We start from the raw sequence: 18,165 nt of genomic DNA, 5'->3' as shown, positions 1-18,165 counted from the left end.
CTGTAAATCGCTCTGGATAAGAGCGTCTGCTAAATGACTAAAATGTCAAATGTAAATAGGGCCTACATTCCTCCTGTAAGACCCTATGAGCCGTGAACCATACAAGATACAGATAACGGTTGTGTCCTAATACCCATACTAGCGTACTAAATAGCATGCGTAAAAAGAAAGTGTTAAAGTATGTGACATTTTGAAAATAGTACTCCGAATGCGTTGCGATTGCGTTGCGACCATTAGTTTAGTTTATTTTGGTATGGCGCATCAATTTATCGGATTATCAGCTGGAGTCAGAAATGATGAGTGATTCTACTAGATCAGGGCTCTTCAACCCTGTTCCTGGAGAGCTACCATCATGTAGATTGTCATTCCAACCCTAATCTAATGCACCTGATTCTAATAATTAGCTGGTTGATAAGATTAACCAGGTTATTTACAGCTGGGGTTGGAGCGCATTCAGTTTAAGTATGTAGTATGCTAGTATGGGTGTTCGGACATTGCCACCATCTTGGTGTCATTGTACTCCTCAGTGTGCTCTCAAATATGGAGTATGTCTAGATTCTGAAATAAAAAATGTCACTTCATTTATTCAACATAACAAATATGAATATCTCAAAAGTACCTTTTTTGATTGAGCTTATTGTTGTTTGGAACAATATACTTTTCAAACACATATTTCCAGTGGACTCTCTGGTACTTCAACATTTACATTATAGGTAATTAAAGAGAAAAAAAAGTGTATATATATATATATTTTGTTCCTTAGACATTTGATACAGTCCTAAAATATTTTGCTTGTCAGCAGTCAAGTTTTCAAGATATATTGGACTTTCAAGAAGCAAAGTGTCACCTGCCACACCATCATGATGATGCAAAATGTCTTAACTAGACTGCTGAGATGCAAAACATTTTGGGACTGTATCAACATTGGACTAGGACAGGTCGATAGCCTGTTGGTCGACCAATATTTTTTTTTGTCGAGCAGTAGCAAATATATATAATGTCCTTTTTATGACACATGTGACACCTGTCTTATTCACGCCCATCTCAGTGAACTAATCCATTGCGGAGGCAGAGACTAAAAGGAGTTACATGGTCAATCCGACGTCTGCATTGGCCGTGCAGCATTTACGGTGATACGGCCTCTGCAGAAGTCAGGGCATTCATACTTCTTGCTCCTCGCGGAGCAGCGCAGAGCTGTTGTGAAGGAAGTGAATTTGGGTATATACAGGACCTCCCGCCCCCACCTACCGTCAACCAATAATGTCAATACGGAGCCCTCCGCATTGTTACAAAATTTGAGAGGCACACAGCGATGTGGTAAAGAGCACGCCCCCCCCCCCCCCCCCATACGCATCAATGTAGGTCTACCTAAATAACTAATCAGTCATGCAGTAGTGACTAGTTGGCATTTAGCAGTCCCTGACCTTCCAGTTTTTGGCCATGTCTATCCCAATCTCTGTTCCCTATGCAGTTCAGTTCCTGAATGTGTGATGTATGGTGCAAAACACTGCATTCATTGATCAGCTCAATGAGACGCGCTTCCTCACCCACGGCAGAGCAGAGTGCCCTCCTGCAATCTATCACTGCAGACAACAGCCTAGTGCTCAGGGCTCCCCGCCAACTGCTGCTACACACACACACACACACACACACACACACACACACACAAACAAACAAAGCTTACTTAATGACATGTCAAATGCCTCCTGCAGGGCCATCCAGAACGATACTGACATTTTGCCACCTCAAGCACTATTTTCTTTGTGTGTTATCCACCCAATCTGATGCATTCTGGCCCATTCTCTTCTCACACCAAGACATGGGGACAAATCTGTGATGATAGTTATATAAGCTCTAATATCAGATTGTTTTCTCTCTCAGGTCGTTGGCACCACAGTCGTTCCCACCATGGTGCAGAAGTATCAGTCACCCATCAGGGTGTACAAGCAGCCCTTTGAGCTGGTGATGGAGGTAAGTGTTACTCTGCCCTCTACTCTTGATCTCCATTGACACTTCACATGAATATTATATGTACTGTAGTGGTTATGTAATGGTAATAAATGGGTCCCCAAGACCACTTCTAGGAAATGGTTAGTAAGGAAGTTAGGGCAACATTGTCCTTCATATGATTGACTTGAACTTGACAAAATGGTTGTATGAGATGTAGCCTAGGTCTAACAAATACACAGGCAGTAGTGGTTGGGTTATGTAATGGTAATGAATGGGTCTCCAAGACCACCTTGAGGGAATGGTTGGTAAAGTACATCAGGGCAACCTTGTCCTTGGCTTCATATTGAATATGTGTGCCACATGATGTGTGGTTGTGTTGCACTGTTGCGTACGATCTAGCTGCTTGGGTCTAACATGCACTAGCGGTCATAATACTGTGATTGTATTCGACTGGTCTTGACTGGTCATTTGTGTAATGTACCAAGCAGACCACTCAAGAATTGTCCAGTCAAGTCCAGTCCAGGATGCACAAATCACTTCCAGTACAACTAGTATGTAGACAACTCAAACCTCCACACCATCTCAGGCCATTGTTGAGAACCTGAACACTGTTCAGCCAGCTGTGGAACCGCTGCCAGCTATGTCCCTACACCAACCCTTTTAATATCTGAGTAGCAAATGATGGGCACTATTATGTTGAACAGAAGTACCACTGCTGAGTTGGTTGCTGGTCTGTTTCCTCTGTTAAAAAATGCAGCTCCTGTGCAGGCTTTTGGTGAGTGAGTGAGTGTCTACTCTGGCTCCTACAGTATGCTTGACTTGTACTCACTCACTATGATCCGATGAGAGGATGTGTGCAGTACAAAAACTGGAAGTATAGACGGAGTGTCTGTCTCTCTCTCTCTGTCTCTCTGTCTCTCTCTCTCGCTGTCTGTCTCTGTCTCTGTCTCTCTCTCTCTGCCTGTCTCTGTCGCTGTCTGTCTCTCTCGCTGTCTGTCTGTCTCTCTGTCTCGGTCTGTCTGTCTCTCTCTCTCTCTGTCTCTCTCTCCCTCTATCTCTACCACAATCTCTCTCTTCAACTCTCTCTGCCTCAATGAGTATGGTTACATGCACACAATAATGTGATTATTGTGCATAGTCAGATTAATATAATAGTTTGATTAAAACGTTTACAAGCTTTGCAAGAATAACAATTTCCCTAATAATCCTGTTTACATGGACACATCTGAAATCAGGCTACCTGATGGCACTCTGATAAATGCAGAAAATTGCCAATAAAAATAAACGTTCTACCACAGCGACCATGTTATTTGTGGGAAGCATATTTAATTCTGAAAACTACTTTGCATACATTCAGCTGTTCCAAACTCACTTCACTCGCGCTAAAGAGGGAGGCTCGCTCGGGTGGTGCTAGCCCATGCGCAGATCAAATGCACAGCTGGAACGCCAATTTAAAACCAGGTGTCGTAATCGGCGTATGCTTACATAGGTTTTGGCCTTTTGCCGATTGTAAGATAAGCAGAGTAAGGTGTTTGCTGTTCGATTACTGCCATAATCAGTTTAATATGTAATTATTACTGTACATGTAAACACTCACTGTCCACTTTTTCTTTCCCTCTCGTTCGCTCTCTCTCTCTCTCTCTCTCTCTCTCTCTCTCTCTCTCTCTCTCTCTCGTTCGCTCTCTCTCTCTCTCTCTCTCTCGTTCGCTCTCTCTCTCTCGTTCGCTCTCTCTCTCTCTCTCTCTCGCTCTCTCTCGCTCTCTCTCTCTCGTTCTCTCTCTCTCTCTCTCGCTCTCTCTCGCTCTCTCTCTCGTTCTCTCTCTCTCTCTCTCTCTCTCTCTCTCGCTCTCTCTCTCTCTCTCTCTCTCTCTCTCTGTTCGCTCTCTCTCTCTCTCTTTCTCTCTCTCTCTCTCTCTCGTTCGCTCTCTCTCTCTCTCTCTCTTTCTCTCTCTCTCTCTCTCTCTCTCTCTCTCTCTCTCTCTCTTTCTCTCTCTCTCTGCTCAGCCTCCAGAGCTAGAGGACAGGACGGTCAGTCAGGCAGGGCTGTCACAGAGGCTTCACTAAATAAACGCTTCAGTGGAAAAACACTGGCTTATTCAGCCTCTCCACAGTAAAGGAACTACAGGCCGGGAGGCGCATGTTCACTACACTCAACTGTGTTATGGTGAATTATCATCAGAATAATTATCTGTGGTAACTTAGTAGTGTTACTTCTTCATGACCATGTTGTACATAGCTAGGAGGAGGACAATATGTTTTCATCATTTTGGTTTACTTAATAGGTGTTGTTACTCAATTTTCATTGGCAAATCAAGGTTGGCCAACTTCAAGACCTGTAACTATTTCTAGAAGATTTGCACAGCTTTTATGCAGCCAAAGCATTGTTTCAGTTCAATCCAATGTAACTGCATTTCGATTGAATGTGATTCAATAAACTCTTGAGTTTAAGATAGGCTATTGTAGCCATGCATGCAGGTGCTATTTTCTGCCTCAAATCAGCGTCCTCCACTAAAGCGACGAGGAGAGGCAAATCTCCTTAGCGCTGGGCTGGATGAGTGGTGAGTGGTGGGCAAACACTGGACAGGGGGCTATAAATAGTCTGTGAGTGGAGGCTGCTGGATCTCTACACCTGGGGGGCAGCAGGGGAGGAGGAGGGGAGGGGGGCTGGTCTGAAATAGCAGTAAAACCACATTGGGCTGCCTGAAGGGCTTTGTACTGTAGATGACCCTGCCTAAGGGACATCCGAGCTGGGATGAGCTGCCTTAAGGCTTCTGCATGCTTTGGTTCGGCTGGGTGAACCGAACGAATGTGCTCACATACGCCCTTAAAAGACCTTAATTTGAAAAACGAGAAATAAGCTGCAATAGTACTGTTTGTCCATCTTGAGACACCGTAGCCAGTATACACTTCCTCAAAATATTCAGAATTAATTTAAGATAACGCAAGAGATCTGTCATTAATTTTGACATTTTTCCTGAGGAGATCTTAGTCGTGCAGTTTTACATCTAACTAAGATGTTTGGTGCAGTAATTCTCAAGTGAAAAAAATTGCATGAAAACGATTAGTGTCTCGTTGAATGACAACAAACACTTGAATGAATAATCCCTACTGTTGACCAAACACCGACGAAGGGGCCAAGACTTCACTACCGACTTCGGCTTGCCTCGAGAAAAACAGCCCAAAAAAAACAATTGTCTGTCTGTCCTGTCTTTAAAAAAAATTGATATCTCTTTAACAGGTAGGCCGGAATCAGAGTTGTCAGAATCACAGCCTTCTTTTTAGACTCTTCAGAATTATGTAGCCTAGTAGATCAAATGAAATCGGCATAAAAGAGGTGGCTCACTATGCCACGTATTCTCTAGCCTATTGTCTGTTCTTTTCTTTATTGATGCGAGATTGGAACATTTACACTGACTGATATGGCCCCTTCTAAAGCTGGTGCGTTTCAAGAGGCAGTTTGATTTATTCGCTCTCCTCAACTCTCCACGGGGAAATTACAAATTGGCAGACACTCAAGGTATTTTCTGGATCAAAAAGGGGCTTAGGTGGTGGTCCCCCATCTTGGCAGTGTAGAGACATTTTTGCATTTTTAAAGCAATTTCCTGCGATTCTAAATATTCTGCCATGGAGCTGAGAGGAAAAAAATAAGTTTTGCTACGGTGTGCCTTACTGAACCGAACATTGCCCTGGTGTTATTGATGCCCCAGTGAGATCACAAAGCCTTGCAAGCCGTCTATTCCTGCGCTGCCCTCCGCTAACGCCTTGACTGCACCTATTTGAGTGTCCCTAGTAGTGAGGCAGGATGTTCTACTTCGTTCCACACCTTCATGCAGCATAGCTGTGGGCTTGCGCCGCACGTGTGTGCATGTTTTTAGGCGTTCTTGCAGGAAGTGTGCGTGTGGTTGATATGTCAGTGTGGGTGTGTTATAGACCGTGCTGTGTTGTCATTAGATTCTGTTTGGTATGACTAGGCTAGTTCTCCCCTTGCAGTTCGTCTTTCAACGGCAAACATGGCTTCTCATTCTCTCTTTAAGGGATTTTATTTGACATTTTGCTTTGAGGAATGTTGCATGTCTCTCTTTCTCTCCCTGACCACTTTTCTTCTCTGTTTGGAAACTGTCAGTCTTCTGAAACACCCTCTTACCGTCTTTGGAAGGAGAGAACTAAAGCGCTGCATTCCTCAACTATCTGTCAATTACCTTTAAACACATTCCTTCTAGAAGAAATACAGCCTCTTTCTTTGCTGCACCTCAACCACCCACTCAAGGCAATGACAGGATTGAAGCAAAATGTTTCCACCTCTAACGATGTTGCCATTAGGCTCAAAGGAATATATTAACAGCATCATGAAGTCCTTAGAGTTAAGTTAAAGTAGGCCTACGATACGTTAAACCGCTTTTTAAAATGAAAAACCATGTGTTTGGTGTATTTGATACCAGTCCGTTCCAGCCATTACCACGAGCCCATCCTCCCCAATTAAGGTGCCACCAACCTCCTGTGCTGGGCCCATGTATTAGGGGCCGATGATTAGGCCTATGTAGCGTACTGTTATACAATATGACTCCAATTAGTTTGCCTTTGCGCCCCTCCTAAGAAATAGCGGAAACACTGAACATTAATTCAAAAAGATAAGACCGCTATCTTGAGTGATTACAGTTTTTTTTGACGTGAGTCAGGAAATAAATGCAAAGGACTCCTGTGACTGATAAGGAGAGAGGATTGCTGAGAAACACTGACCCCAGCAGCCCAGCAATGGGAAACACAACTTCCTCTTTAACTAGGCTAGATAACGCATGACACTGTCAGCAGAGTCTCTCAGAAGAAAGTGTCCAACGGCTACTACTGCAACAGCTAATCTGGACACGGTCATATGCATGGGTCGCACGCGTACCGTCCAGCTTTCACCCGTGTAATATTTCTCTAGAGGAAGGGCTTTGGAAGGAAATAAAACAACAATAGCTACAGAAACACAGTAGTGGCCCATAGCGTCCCTTCAGCATACACTCCCGACTCCTGCGTGCCTTCTCCGCAATAACAGGAAGTGTAGTCAATGTTATTGTTGATATTAACACGCCGTGCTGGTCCATGGAGCCCATGAGCATTTCACAAGAATTTCGCTACACAAACTCGCAATAACCTCTGCTAAATATGTGTATGCGACCAATAACATTTGATGAGATAGTGTTTGTAGGGGAATGTAGAGAGACTTGTTGTTCCAGGTTAGAGGACTCGGTGTCCTCCTCCTCGAAACAAACAACCGCTATTTCCCCTACGGACTATAGGAGTTTGAAGGTTTGCCCTTTGGGGAAAATTGTGTTCCAAAGTAGGCGAGAGACGAACACTGTTTGTTGTTTCAGGTGAAGAGAGGTTCTGTGTTCTCATTGAAGCAACCAGCCCCCACCCCTCCCTCCCTCCTCTCCCTCAGACTCCAATAGTGTCCAGATGAATTAGAGTAGCCTCGCGTAGCTCACTATTTAGCAGATACCATCCAAAGCGACTTAGAGTACATTGTTAGTGGGTCTAGCCTATGTGTTTGTGATCCCTGTAGGAATAGAACCCACTTCCTTTGGGTTGCTAATGCCACGCTCTTACCAACTGAGCCACAACAGACAGGGGGATGCGCTAATCCACTAGATTAGGACAAAGCACCACCGGGTCATCGGGGGAAGGAACAGAACAGTGTGTCCCATGCCAGCCTGCTGCACATCTGGGCACGGTCAGAAAGGTGATTTAGCGTGGCCGTAAGCCTAGTCTAGCATGCCCGTTTATAAGTGGAGGGTTGCGCTAGGCTAATCCGCTAGGACAAAACGCCTTGGACCTTGGGAATGAACAGTGTGACCCATGCCAGCCTGCTGTTGCAGCTGCACATCAGTGCACCGTTTCGAGAAGTGGAAGTGTCCTCTTTTTAGTCAAATCCTCTTTGGGTTGCAGCCTGGCTACCGACACTCTCTAGCGGATAGAGATAGGCCATCTCAGGGTAATCTCCCTTAATATTTTATGGGAATGTCTGGGTTTTGCCATCAGCCAAGCATCTGTGTGGCATAGACTACTGATGCGATTTCCATGGCACTAGTGAATTAAGTAGCTTTTCGACGAATTGATGTCATTGGGCGGATGGTTGTATGCTTGTGGATAGTAGGCTAATAAGGGTTGGAGCTCTGATACTATATCAGACAGCATCACATTAATGGAGAGAGAGAAGGGAGGAGAGAGTAGTCTGTTTCTCTGTGTGGTCCTGATGAGTGGTTTTTCAGGCCAGATTCCAAGAATTTCTGCATGTAATTTTAATAACCTTGTGGGGCCCTGTTTTTGGTAGACTCTTTACTCTCTTTCAGTATAATTTCTCTGGTTGAAGAACACACTTTAAACATCTTAATGGTTAACGTCATCTCAGAATTTAGAACTTTCCTCACCTCAAATCTTCAGAAAGCATTCACACCCCTGGACTTTTTCCACATTTTGAATTTAAATGGATTAAATTGAGATTATTTTTGTCACTGGCCTACAAACAATAAGGTCAAAGTGGAAAAGCTGAAATGTCTTGAGTCAATAAGCATTCAACCTTTTTGTTATGGTAAGCCTAAATAAGTTCAGGAGTAAAAAGTTGCTTAACAAGTCACTAAGTCAGTAATAAGTTGCATGGATGTTTGTTGAATGACTACCTCTTCTCTGTACCCCACACATACAATTATCTGTAAGGTCCCTCAGTCGAGCAGTGAATTTCAAACATGGATTCAACCACAAAGACCAGGGAGGTTTTCCAATGCCTCTCAAAGAAGGGCACCTATTGGTAGATGGGTAAAACAATTAATAATAATCTGACATTGAATATCCCTTTGATCTTGGTGAAGTTATGAATTACACTTTGGGGGGGGGGGGTTGCTTTGCTGCTTTGTTGGCATCATGAGGAAGGAAAATTATGTGGATATATTGAAGCAACATCTCAGCTCTGTCAGGAGGACAGACTTATTGTGGGAAGCTTGTGGAAGGCTACCCAAAACGTTTGACCCAAGTTAAACAATTTGAAGGCAATGCTACCAAATACTAATTGAGTGTATGTAAACTTCTGACCCACTGGGAATGTGATGAAAGAAATAAAAGCTTAAATAAATCATTCTCTCTATTATTATTCTGACATTTCACATTCTTAAAATAAAGTGGTGATCCTAACTGACCTAAGACAGGCCATTTTTACTAGGATTAAATGTCAGGAATTGTGAAAAGCTGAATTTAAATGTATTTGGCTAAGGTGTATGTAAACTTCCGACTTCAACTGTAGATATTCCATTAAAAATCAGCAGTTTCCAGCTACAAAAGCCATTTACAATGATAACAATGTCTACACTGTATTTCTGATCAATTCAATGTTATTTTAATGGACAAATGCTTTTCTTTAAAAAACAAGGACATTTCTAAGTGACCCCAAACTTTTGAACGGTAGTGTAGATTTCTTCACAAAAGTAGTGCACTGGGCCTTTACTAGTCCTGTATTAGTGGACCAATATAGCCGTCTTTAGCACGGGCAAAATAATTATAAAAGATTGAGGCACCCCCACCCCCCAAACATCTTACCGCAGCTATGATCAACAACATTGTAGTTACTCAACAATACTAACCTAATTGAAAGAGTGAAAATAAGGCATCCTGTTTGCAACAAGGCACTAAAGTAGTACTGCAATAAATGTGGCAAAGCAATTCACTTTTTGTCCTGAATACAAAGTGTTATGTTTGGGGCAAATCTAATACAACACATTATTGAGTACGACTCTCCATATTTTCAAGCATAGTGGTGGCTGGCTGGCTGCATCATGTAATGGGTATGCTTGTAATCATTTAGGACTGGGGAGTTTTTCAGGATAAAAAAGAAACAGAATGGAGCTAAGCACAGACAACATTCTAGAGGAAAACCTGGTTCAGTCTGCTTTCCACCAGAAACTGGGAGATGAATTCACTTTTTAGCAGGACAATAACCTAAAACACAAGGTCAAATCTACACTGGAGTTGCTTACCAAGAAGATGGTGAATGTTCCTGAGTGGCCGAGTTACAGTTTTGACTTAAATCTACTTAAAAATCTATTACAAGACCTGAAAATGGTTCTAACAATGATCAACAACCAATTTGACAGAGCTTGAAGAATTTTGAAAAGAATAATGGGCAAATGTTGTACAAACCAGGTGTGGAAAAACTCTGACACTTACCCAGAAAGACTCACAGCTGTAATCACTGCCAAAGATGCTTCTACAAAGTATTGACTGAGGGGTGTGAATACTTATGTACATGACATATTTTAAGTTAATTTTCAATACATGTTTTCACTTTGTCATTATGGGGTATTGCATGTAGAAGGGTGAGTGTTTAAAAAAACATCCATTTTGAATTCAGGCTGTAGTATGAATACTTTCTGAAGCCACTGTAGCCTTACAATCTCTCCACTATGATTCTACGCTGAGGGAAAGTGCATTAGAAGCTTGGCTGTAGAAACCTCAGAACCTGTAGAATGATGATGATGATATCATTTAAACTAGATTATGTCCACTTGACAACACTCCTAAATGTTGAACTTCCAACCCCTCTACCTCACAAGATGAGGATTCGGAATGCTACAGTATTATTAGTGGAATCTTTATGTGGAATCTTTAGGTATATTGTGAAATATAAAGACTTTTGTGGGGAGGGTTTAGATTTCAGTCAAGAGGTTTGAGGGCACTCGACTCCCCTTGGGCCAAGGCTGCACTGGGTGTTGGATTGGCTGTGGAGACAAAGCCCTTGAGTCTATATATGCCGTAACTGTGTATGTAACCAAGTAATTATGAGGATAACAACTGCTCTTGGGAACCGCTGGACAGCGCTGATGTCGGTTAACTAGACCGCAGTCAACTGGTTCCAATTCGCTCTCTCTGTCCTTTCTCCGAGGACCCACTCTCCTTTTCACTTTCTCTCCGTTTCTCTCTCCCTCTCTGTGCAGTGTGTAGTCAGCTGGCTGGTTAACTTCTTTTTTTAAACTTTCCTCTCTCTCCTTGTCACTTCTGTTTCTCACTCCTCTGTTTCTCTCTCTCCATCTTTCTCACTTTCTCTCTGTGGGGTGTTTGGCCTCAGTGTAAAGTTGTGCCAACAGTGCAGCAGGTCTGTGTGTGAACAAGGCCTATGGCCAGCTTGATCAAATAGGCCTGTTTGCTGCCACGTTTGGTTGTCCCTCTGAGCTTCTGGCACTATAGTACTGTTTTCACTGTGTTTACAGCATTTTCAAAGGCTCATCTCATCCTTTCAGGGATGAACCTAGAGCCAAGGGGAATAAACATTGTAGAATTGGAGATGAACACACAAACAGACGTTATTAAATCAAGCAGATTATTGCAGATCCACCAAACACACATCTCCCCAGCCCAATGGAAATACCATTTGAAACCTGAAGACCAGTCGGACTAGATTGAGTTAACCTCACTACCTGTCCATTCTCCTTTACTCACTACAGGTGGATCTGTTTACCTCCAAGGCACTATTTCTAAACTAGGTTGCTGACTTGGCCTGCTGCGCTCTGTCTCTGTTTGTCTCTGTCTGTTTCTGGCCCAGTGTAGAAGAACAACTCGGTATGACATGGCAGCCATCCCATCCATCATCCTCATCCTGCCATGTCCTGACCCACTTCCTACATCCCCCTTCCTCCATCCCAGATCTAGAACATTCTCACCTGAAGTGCCATAGCTTAACTTTTCATCTCTATCTCTAGCTGTGTTGTTGTTCTAATCTCTTTACGATCTCCTATAGGCCGTAAGCCTGGGGATTGTCGATTTATTCCCTCAATGCATCCTGTCCAGCACGTCACATTTCAGGCTTTAGGATTTAAACAGTAGTAGGCTAAGTACAGCTGATTCATTCCTATGTTAACCTATTGAGCTAATGGGGATTCTAGTGCACTTACTGCGCTAATAAGAATTTTATGCAAGACGGAGCTGTTTTTCCATTCTTTCTTTGCTGCTGGTTTGGCTAGAGGTCTTTTTTTAATTGAGGTTTTGGGGAACATGGGAACTCGTTACATATTGCCTACAGTATAATTTCCATTCTCTGTGATGCTAGTTGTTTATGCATTATGCTGAGAGTTTCTGCATTATGCAGAGAGTTTCTGCATTATGCAGAGAGTTGCCGTCTCCCCAGTGGCTGGCGTCACGCCAACATCTTTTGGTTCAGAAATGTTCCTCCCCACACTTTGTGAATGAGTCTGTCAGCGAGCAGCATCCGCCTGCAGAGTGTAATTCACTTCATCGGAGACAGTTCTGCATCTGCCAGAGACGGGTTACAGCCCCTAGAGAAGCGCTCCGCTCTGTGAGGCAGCATTGATGAAAGACTGACTCTGGGCCTGCTATATGTGAGTAGGCTGCGTTGATAAGAGTGTATCGGTTTCTACCAACTGACTCTGGCCTGTGAGAGAATTATCCTGATCCGTTTCACTTATCACAAGCCTCCTCATTGCAAGGTGGAGATGCTGCGACGACTAATCGACGACAGCCCTCCCCTACCCCACCGCCTCGCTCTACCAGCAGTGGCACGCACACAGACACACTCGTCACACAACTGACCGTTAGCGTATTCTGCTGCACCTACATGGTGCAGTCTAAGCAGAGCCAAGCTGCAGTCAGTGACTCACTGCAGACGTAGGGAGCCAGTGTGACGTTAATAGGAATATGATTGACCTACATATTCCCATATAGTGTGTGTGTGTGTACATATATTGTATACCAGTATGTAGGCTAGGCTATATGTACAGTGTGTGAGTCCCTCCCCTATCATCCTACGTATTCACTTACACACACACACACACACACACACACACACACACACAGTAACACACTGTCTCCCTCTGTGCCGTTAATTCTCTCTGACGCAGTAGAGCACAAATCACCTGCGCCCTGCTCCCCCTGTCTTCCCTGCTGTGCCAGTATGATAATGTATGCACTCACTAACTGTAAGTCGCTCTGGATAAATGATTAAATGTAAGATGTCCCACGCTTCACTGCCAATAGCCTCCTGACACAGCAGCCTTTATTTAGTGATGATAACGCTCAACGCAGCCTCTGCACCATTCACTAATACAGTCGATGGAGGTGCACCACAGTCAGTGAGGATGGGAAGACATTATAAAAAAAGATGACCAGTTTCCAATCGCTGTCAGCGAAGATGCCACATTGTTTCCTGTAACTAGTCAATGGGGATGGGAAGATGTTATAGATTGGCTGTTTCCCACAGCCATCAATAAAGATGCCAGGGTTATGTGTTTCCTGTAAGTCAATGGAGGTGCAGCACTGGCCATACAGTGGGGAAAAAAAGTATTTAGTCAGCCACCAATTGTGCAAGTTCTCCCACTTAAAAAGATGAGAGAGGCCTGTAATTTTCATCATAGGTACACGTCAACTATGACAGACAAAATGAGGGAAAAAAATCCAGAAAATCACATTGTATGATTTGTTATGAATTTATTTGCAAATTATGGTGGAAAATAAGTATTTGGTCAATAACAAAAGTTTCTCAATACTTTGTTATATACCCTTTGTTGGCAATGACACAGGTCAAACGTTTTCTGTAAGTCTTCACAAGGTTTTCACACACTGTTGCTAGTATTTTGGCCCATTCCTCCATGCAGATCTCCTCTAGAGCAGTGATGTTTTGGGGCTGTCGCTGGGCAACACGGACTTTCAACTCCCTCCAAAGATTTTCTATGGGGTTGAGATCTGGAGACTGGCTAGGCCATTCCAGGACCTTGAAATGCTTCTTACGAAGCCACTCCTTCGTTGCCCGGGCGGTGTGTTTGGGATCATTGTCATACTGAAAGACCCAGCCACGTTTCATCTTCAATGCCCTTGCTGATGGAAGGAGTTTTTCACTCAAAATCTCACGATACATGGCCCCATTCATTCTTTCCTTTACACGAATCAGTCGTCCTGGTCCCTTGCAGAAAAACAGCCAAAAGCATGATGTTTCCACACCCATGCTTCACAGTAGGTATGGTGTTCTTTGGATGCAACACAGCATTCTTTGTCCTCCAAACACGACGAGTTGAGTTTTTACCAAAAAGTTCTATTTTGGTTTCATCTGACCATATGACATTCTCCCAATCCTCTTCTGGATCATCCAAATGCACTCTAGCACGGGCCTGGACATGTACTGGCTTAAGCAGGGGGACACGTCTGGCACTGCAGGATTTAAGTCCCTGGCGGCATGGTGTGTTACTGATGGTAGGCTTTGTTACTTTGGTCCCAGCTCTCTGCAGGTCATTCACTAGGTCCCCCCGTGTGGTTCTGGGAATTTTGCTCACCGGTCTTGTGATCATTTTGACCCCACGGGGTGAGATCTTTCGTGGAGCCCCAGATCGAGGGAGATTATCAGTGGTCTTGTATGCCTTCCATTTCCTAATAATTGCTCCCACAGTTGATTTCTTCAAACCAAGCTGCTTACCTATTGCAGATTCAGTCTTCCCAGCCTGGTGCAGGTCTACAATTTTGTTTCTGGTGTCCTTTGACAGCTCTTTGGTCTTGGCCATAGTGGAGTTTGGAGTGTGACTGTTTGAGCTTGTGGGCAGGTGTCTTTTATACTGATAACAAGTTCAAACAGGTGCCATTAATACAGGTAACGAGTGGAGGACAGAGGAGCCTCTTAAAGAAGAAGTTACAGGTCTGTGAGAGCCAGAAATCTTGCTTGTTTGTAGGTGACCAAATACTTATTTTCCACCATAATTTGCAAATAAATTCATTAAAAATCCTACAATGTGATTTTCTGGAATTTCTTTCCTCAATTTGTCTGTCATAGTTGACGTGTACCTATGATGAAAATTACAGGCCTCTCTCATCTTTTTAAGTGGGAGAACTTGCACAATTGGTGGCTGACTAAATACTTTTTTTCCCCACTGTATGTAGTCTAGGGGGATAGGAAGACATTATTACTCATAAACTTCAATGTAGATGCCAGAGTTTCTTGTTTCCTTTAACAGTCAATGACGGTGCAGCGCTGGTCAATGTGCCCATCGCCAGGCAATTAAGATTTGATACCTACATTATTTCCCATTACAATCAATGAACCTGCACCACTGCTCATACAAGATGCCCTTTACAGTCAATGAGGATATAATATTGTCTACTTTTAAGTTGATGAAGATGCCAGTTTTTCTTGGTTTTCTACAGTAGTTGAAGACGATGCAAGTTTCCCATTACAGGAACTTCCAGTCAATGAGATGCCATGTAACCTAATACCAACCACCAGCCTGCTATGTTTAATGAGGTAGTCAGCATCAGGAAATGCTGTGTGACAGACAAAATGTAGGCTATGAAACAACTCTGTATCAATTGTGACCACCTCATTCTGCCCTGTGACCACCTCATTCTGCCCTGTGACCACCTCATTCTGCCCTGTGACCACCTCATTCTGCCCTGTGACCACCTCATTCTGCCCTGTGACCACCTCATTCTGTACTTGGATCTACATTTGACTCCTCTTTTTCAAGTAGCTTAACTCAGTTGGTTAAATATAAGAACTACTTTATGTTGCAGAGGTAGAAGCATGTGTAGCATTACAGGGCAACACATTAGCTTTGTGTATGCCACATAGACAGTGCCCTCTAAATGCCAGTCTAGTTTTACTTTTAGCTCAACATTTCCTGTTTTGATGGCAAGAGTGTTTGACGGCTGACGGATGGGCTTCCTCCCAGGCTTTCCTCAGTCTACACACACACACACACACACACGCATACTGTCTCATGCCCACTGCATTCCCACAAAGGGGGGCTCATACCCACTATACCCTCCTTGGCCGAGCCAAGAATGCTGCCCGGACAATAACCCCTGTGTTGATGAGAGCTGTAGAGTGGCTGGTGGTGGATGGTAAGTAGCTGCCCTATACAGAGCTTAGGCTAGCTATGTAGCTATTCAAATAGTTCTTATAGTTTTCACCCCTACACACCTCCCCACCGAAACACAGTCTTAATGAGTGTGCTGTAAAGCCATGCTGCTGGTGCACCATAGTGAATACTGCAGTTCAACTCTGTAGCTACTTAGCATTGAGATGAAACAACCAGGATATTGACAATAAAGTAGCCTATACACTGAGTGCACAAAACATTAGGAACACCTTCCTGATATTGAGTTGCACCCCCTTTGGCCTTCAGAACAGCCTCAATTCGTCGGGCATGGACTTTACAAGGTGTCGAAAGCATTCCACAGGGATGCTGGTCCATGTTGACTCCAATGCTTCCCACAGTTGTGTCAAGTTGGCTTGATGTCCTTTGGGTGGTGGACCATTCTTGATACACACAGGAAACTGTTGAGCGTGAAAAATCCAGCAGCGTTGCAGTTCTTGACACACTCAAACTGGTGCACCTCGCACCTACTACCATACCCCGTTCAAAGGCACTTAAATATTTTGTCTTTCATTCACCCTCAGAATGGCACACATACGCAATCCATGTCTCAATTGTCTTAAGGCTTCAAAATCGTTCTTTAACATGTCTCCTGCCCTTCATCTACACTGATTGAAGTGGATTTAGATGTTCCTAATGATTTGTACTCTGTGTATAAAATATAACATGGAAAGCCATTGCATCCCTGAGATGCCCCACTTTAAAGCTGTATAATCTGTTAGCCTATGCTCTGTATTGAGCAGGAGTGACAGGCTCAGTGTTTTACCCAAGGACTCCCAATGGCGCGGTTCCACCTACTCCAGGCCACATTTAGCTATTTCCCATTCATCACTCAGTCAATAGCTATTATCCTACTAAACAGGAGAGGTGAGGGACTGGGCAGGATAAGGAAACCGGTTTTGGTGAGCAGTGAAAAGACTGGTTTAAATGGAAGCCATGACACCTGGCAGGAGTTTGCCATTTTTAAAGGGGATGTAGGATATACTACTCTGTCTACAGACAAGACAAACCATAGAAATGTAATAGAGATCCTTAAAGCCCCTAGGCTGTGTTTCAATAGCTTGTAATGGCTTCCTTCCTCATCTCCTTTCCTTGACCACTAATGCTAAAGGATGTGATGGTTGAACGTTTATGAAACCTTTCCAGTACTCACAAAGGAAAGGGAGTCACTCAGGAGTATTAAGACAAGTTGGATCGAGTTTTTTTTTAAATCTGTTTTTGTGGAACTTCTTCATTTTACCAAGTCTGCACTTGCACAAAACCAGAATATTGTCTTTGCATTTCGACCGTTCAGAACCGTCTGGAACACAGCTGTCTCTCAAACTGCTCACTCAGTAGATTTCCTCGCTCTCTCTCCCAGTGCTCCACAGTGACCTATTTTTGACTTTATGGCTTTTCCATGAGGAATTTTTCCCCCACATTACATTTGGTGCAATGCAGAGTGCAGCACACCTGAAAGCCTGCCCTGACCCTTTTAGGATGGATGCAGTCTTGTTGTAATCAAGTTGTGTAAGCAGACGTGTGTGTGATCTCTTCATCTCTCTTGAATAGAAGTGGAATTATGCTCCATATTTTAGCATAAATGCCAGTGGGAGAGGTGCCCAAAATATTGTTGGACTACATGGCCGCAGCACAGGACCCGGCCGGAGCACAGGACCCAGCCGCAGCACAGGACCCAGCCACAGGCATCACATACACTCTGCGTCACATACACTCTAGGGTCAAGTGGTTATTTGACCAACACACGTCATACACGTACACAAACACACCATCCTCTCTGCCAGCTAGGTCAGTAGACATGAGCCAGTCAGTCTAATCAATATCCACCACGGCCAAGCCACCCTATACCACCACCTGGCTACAGCCAGCATGTGGCACTCTGACAAATGCCCCCACCCTACAGTCCTGCTTAAGAAGATATTGAACCACCATGGAGCCCTGGGCCATGTCCAATAGGGGCCTTGGTCAAAATTAGTGCACTATATAGGGAATAGGATACCATTTCAGACCCACTCAAAGCGTCTATTGATCACTGCCCTCATAGTCAGCAACACAGCAAGCCCCTGGCATCCAAGCCTGGTATTGGCAGTACAGTACTTTCCAGAATAGTGCCGCAAGCAAACACAATAATGCACCTTTTGTTCCTCTGTTTACAATGTGAGTGTGTGTGTGGGCCCTGCCCTGAATTCAATCCACTGTTTGTGGTGGAAAAGAGAAGAGAAATTGAATAATGGAATATAGGGAAAGGAAAAAAGGGGATTGTTTTCATTTCAAATATTAGTATGAAATGTGATCTGAAGACTTGTGTAGGTCT

At 43.8% G+C, this 18,165-nt stretch overlaps 1 protein-coding gene across 1 annotated transcript in view; it reads left to right on the top strand.

The window, feature by feature from the left end:
• The window catches only part of LOC311131276 (SEC14-like protein 1), a 40,695-nt gene that overhangs the window by 1,756 nt on the left and 20,774 nt on the right, over positions 1 to 18,165 (top strand). The window contains exon 2 of the mRNA XM_084164162.1: positions 1,882 to 1,971. Within this exon, the coding sequence (XP_084020288.1) occupies positions 1,909 to 1,971 (63 nt within the window). The 5' untranslated portion in view covers positions 1,882 to 1,908. The remainder of the gene's footprint in view (positions 1 to 1,881; positions 1,972 to 18,165) is intronic.

This window comes from Coregonus lavaretus (genome assembly GCF_964263955.1).
Source record: "Coregonus lavaretus genome assembly, chromosome: 6".
Classification (NCBI taxonomy): Eukaryota; Metazoa; Chordata; class Actinopteri; order Salmoniformes; family Salmonidae; genus Coregonus; species Coregonus lavaretus.
The sequence above is the reverse complement of the archived record's forward strand: the minus strand, read 5'-3'. Positions and strand labels throughout refer to the sequence as shown.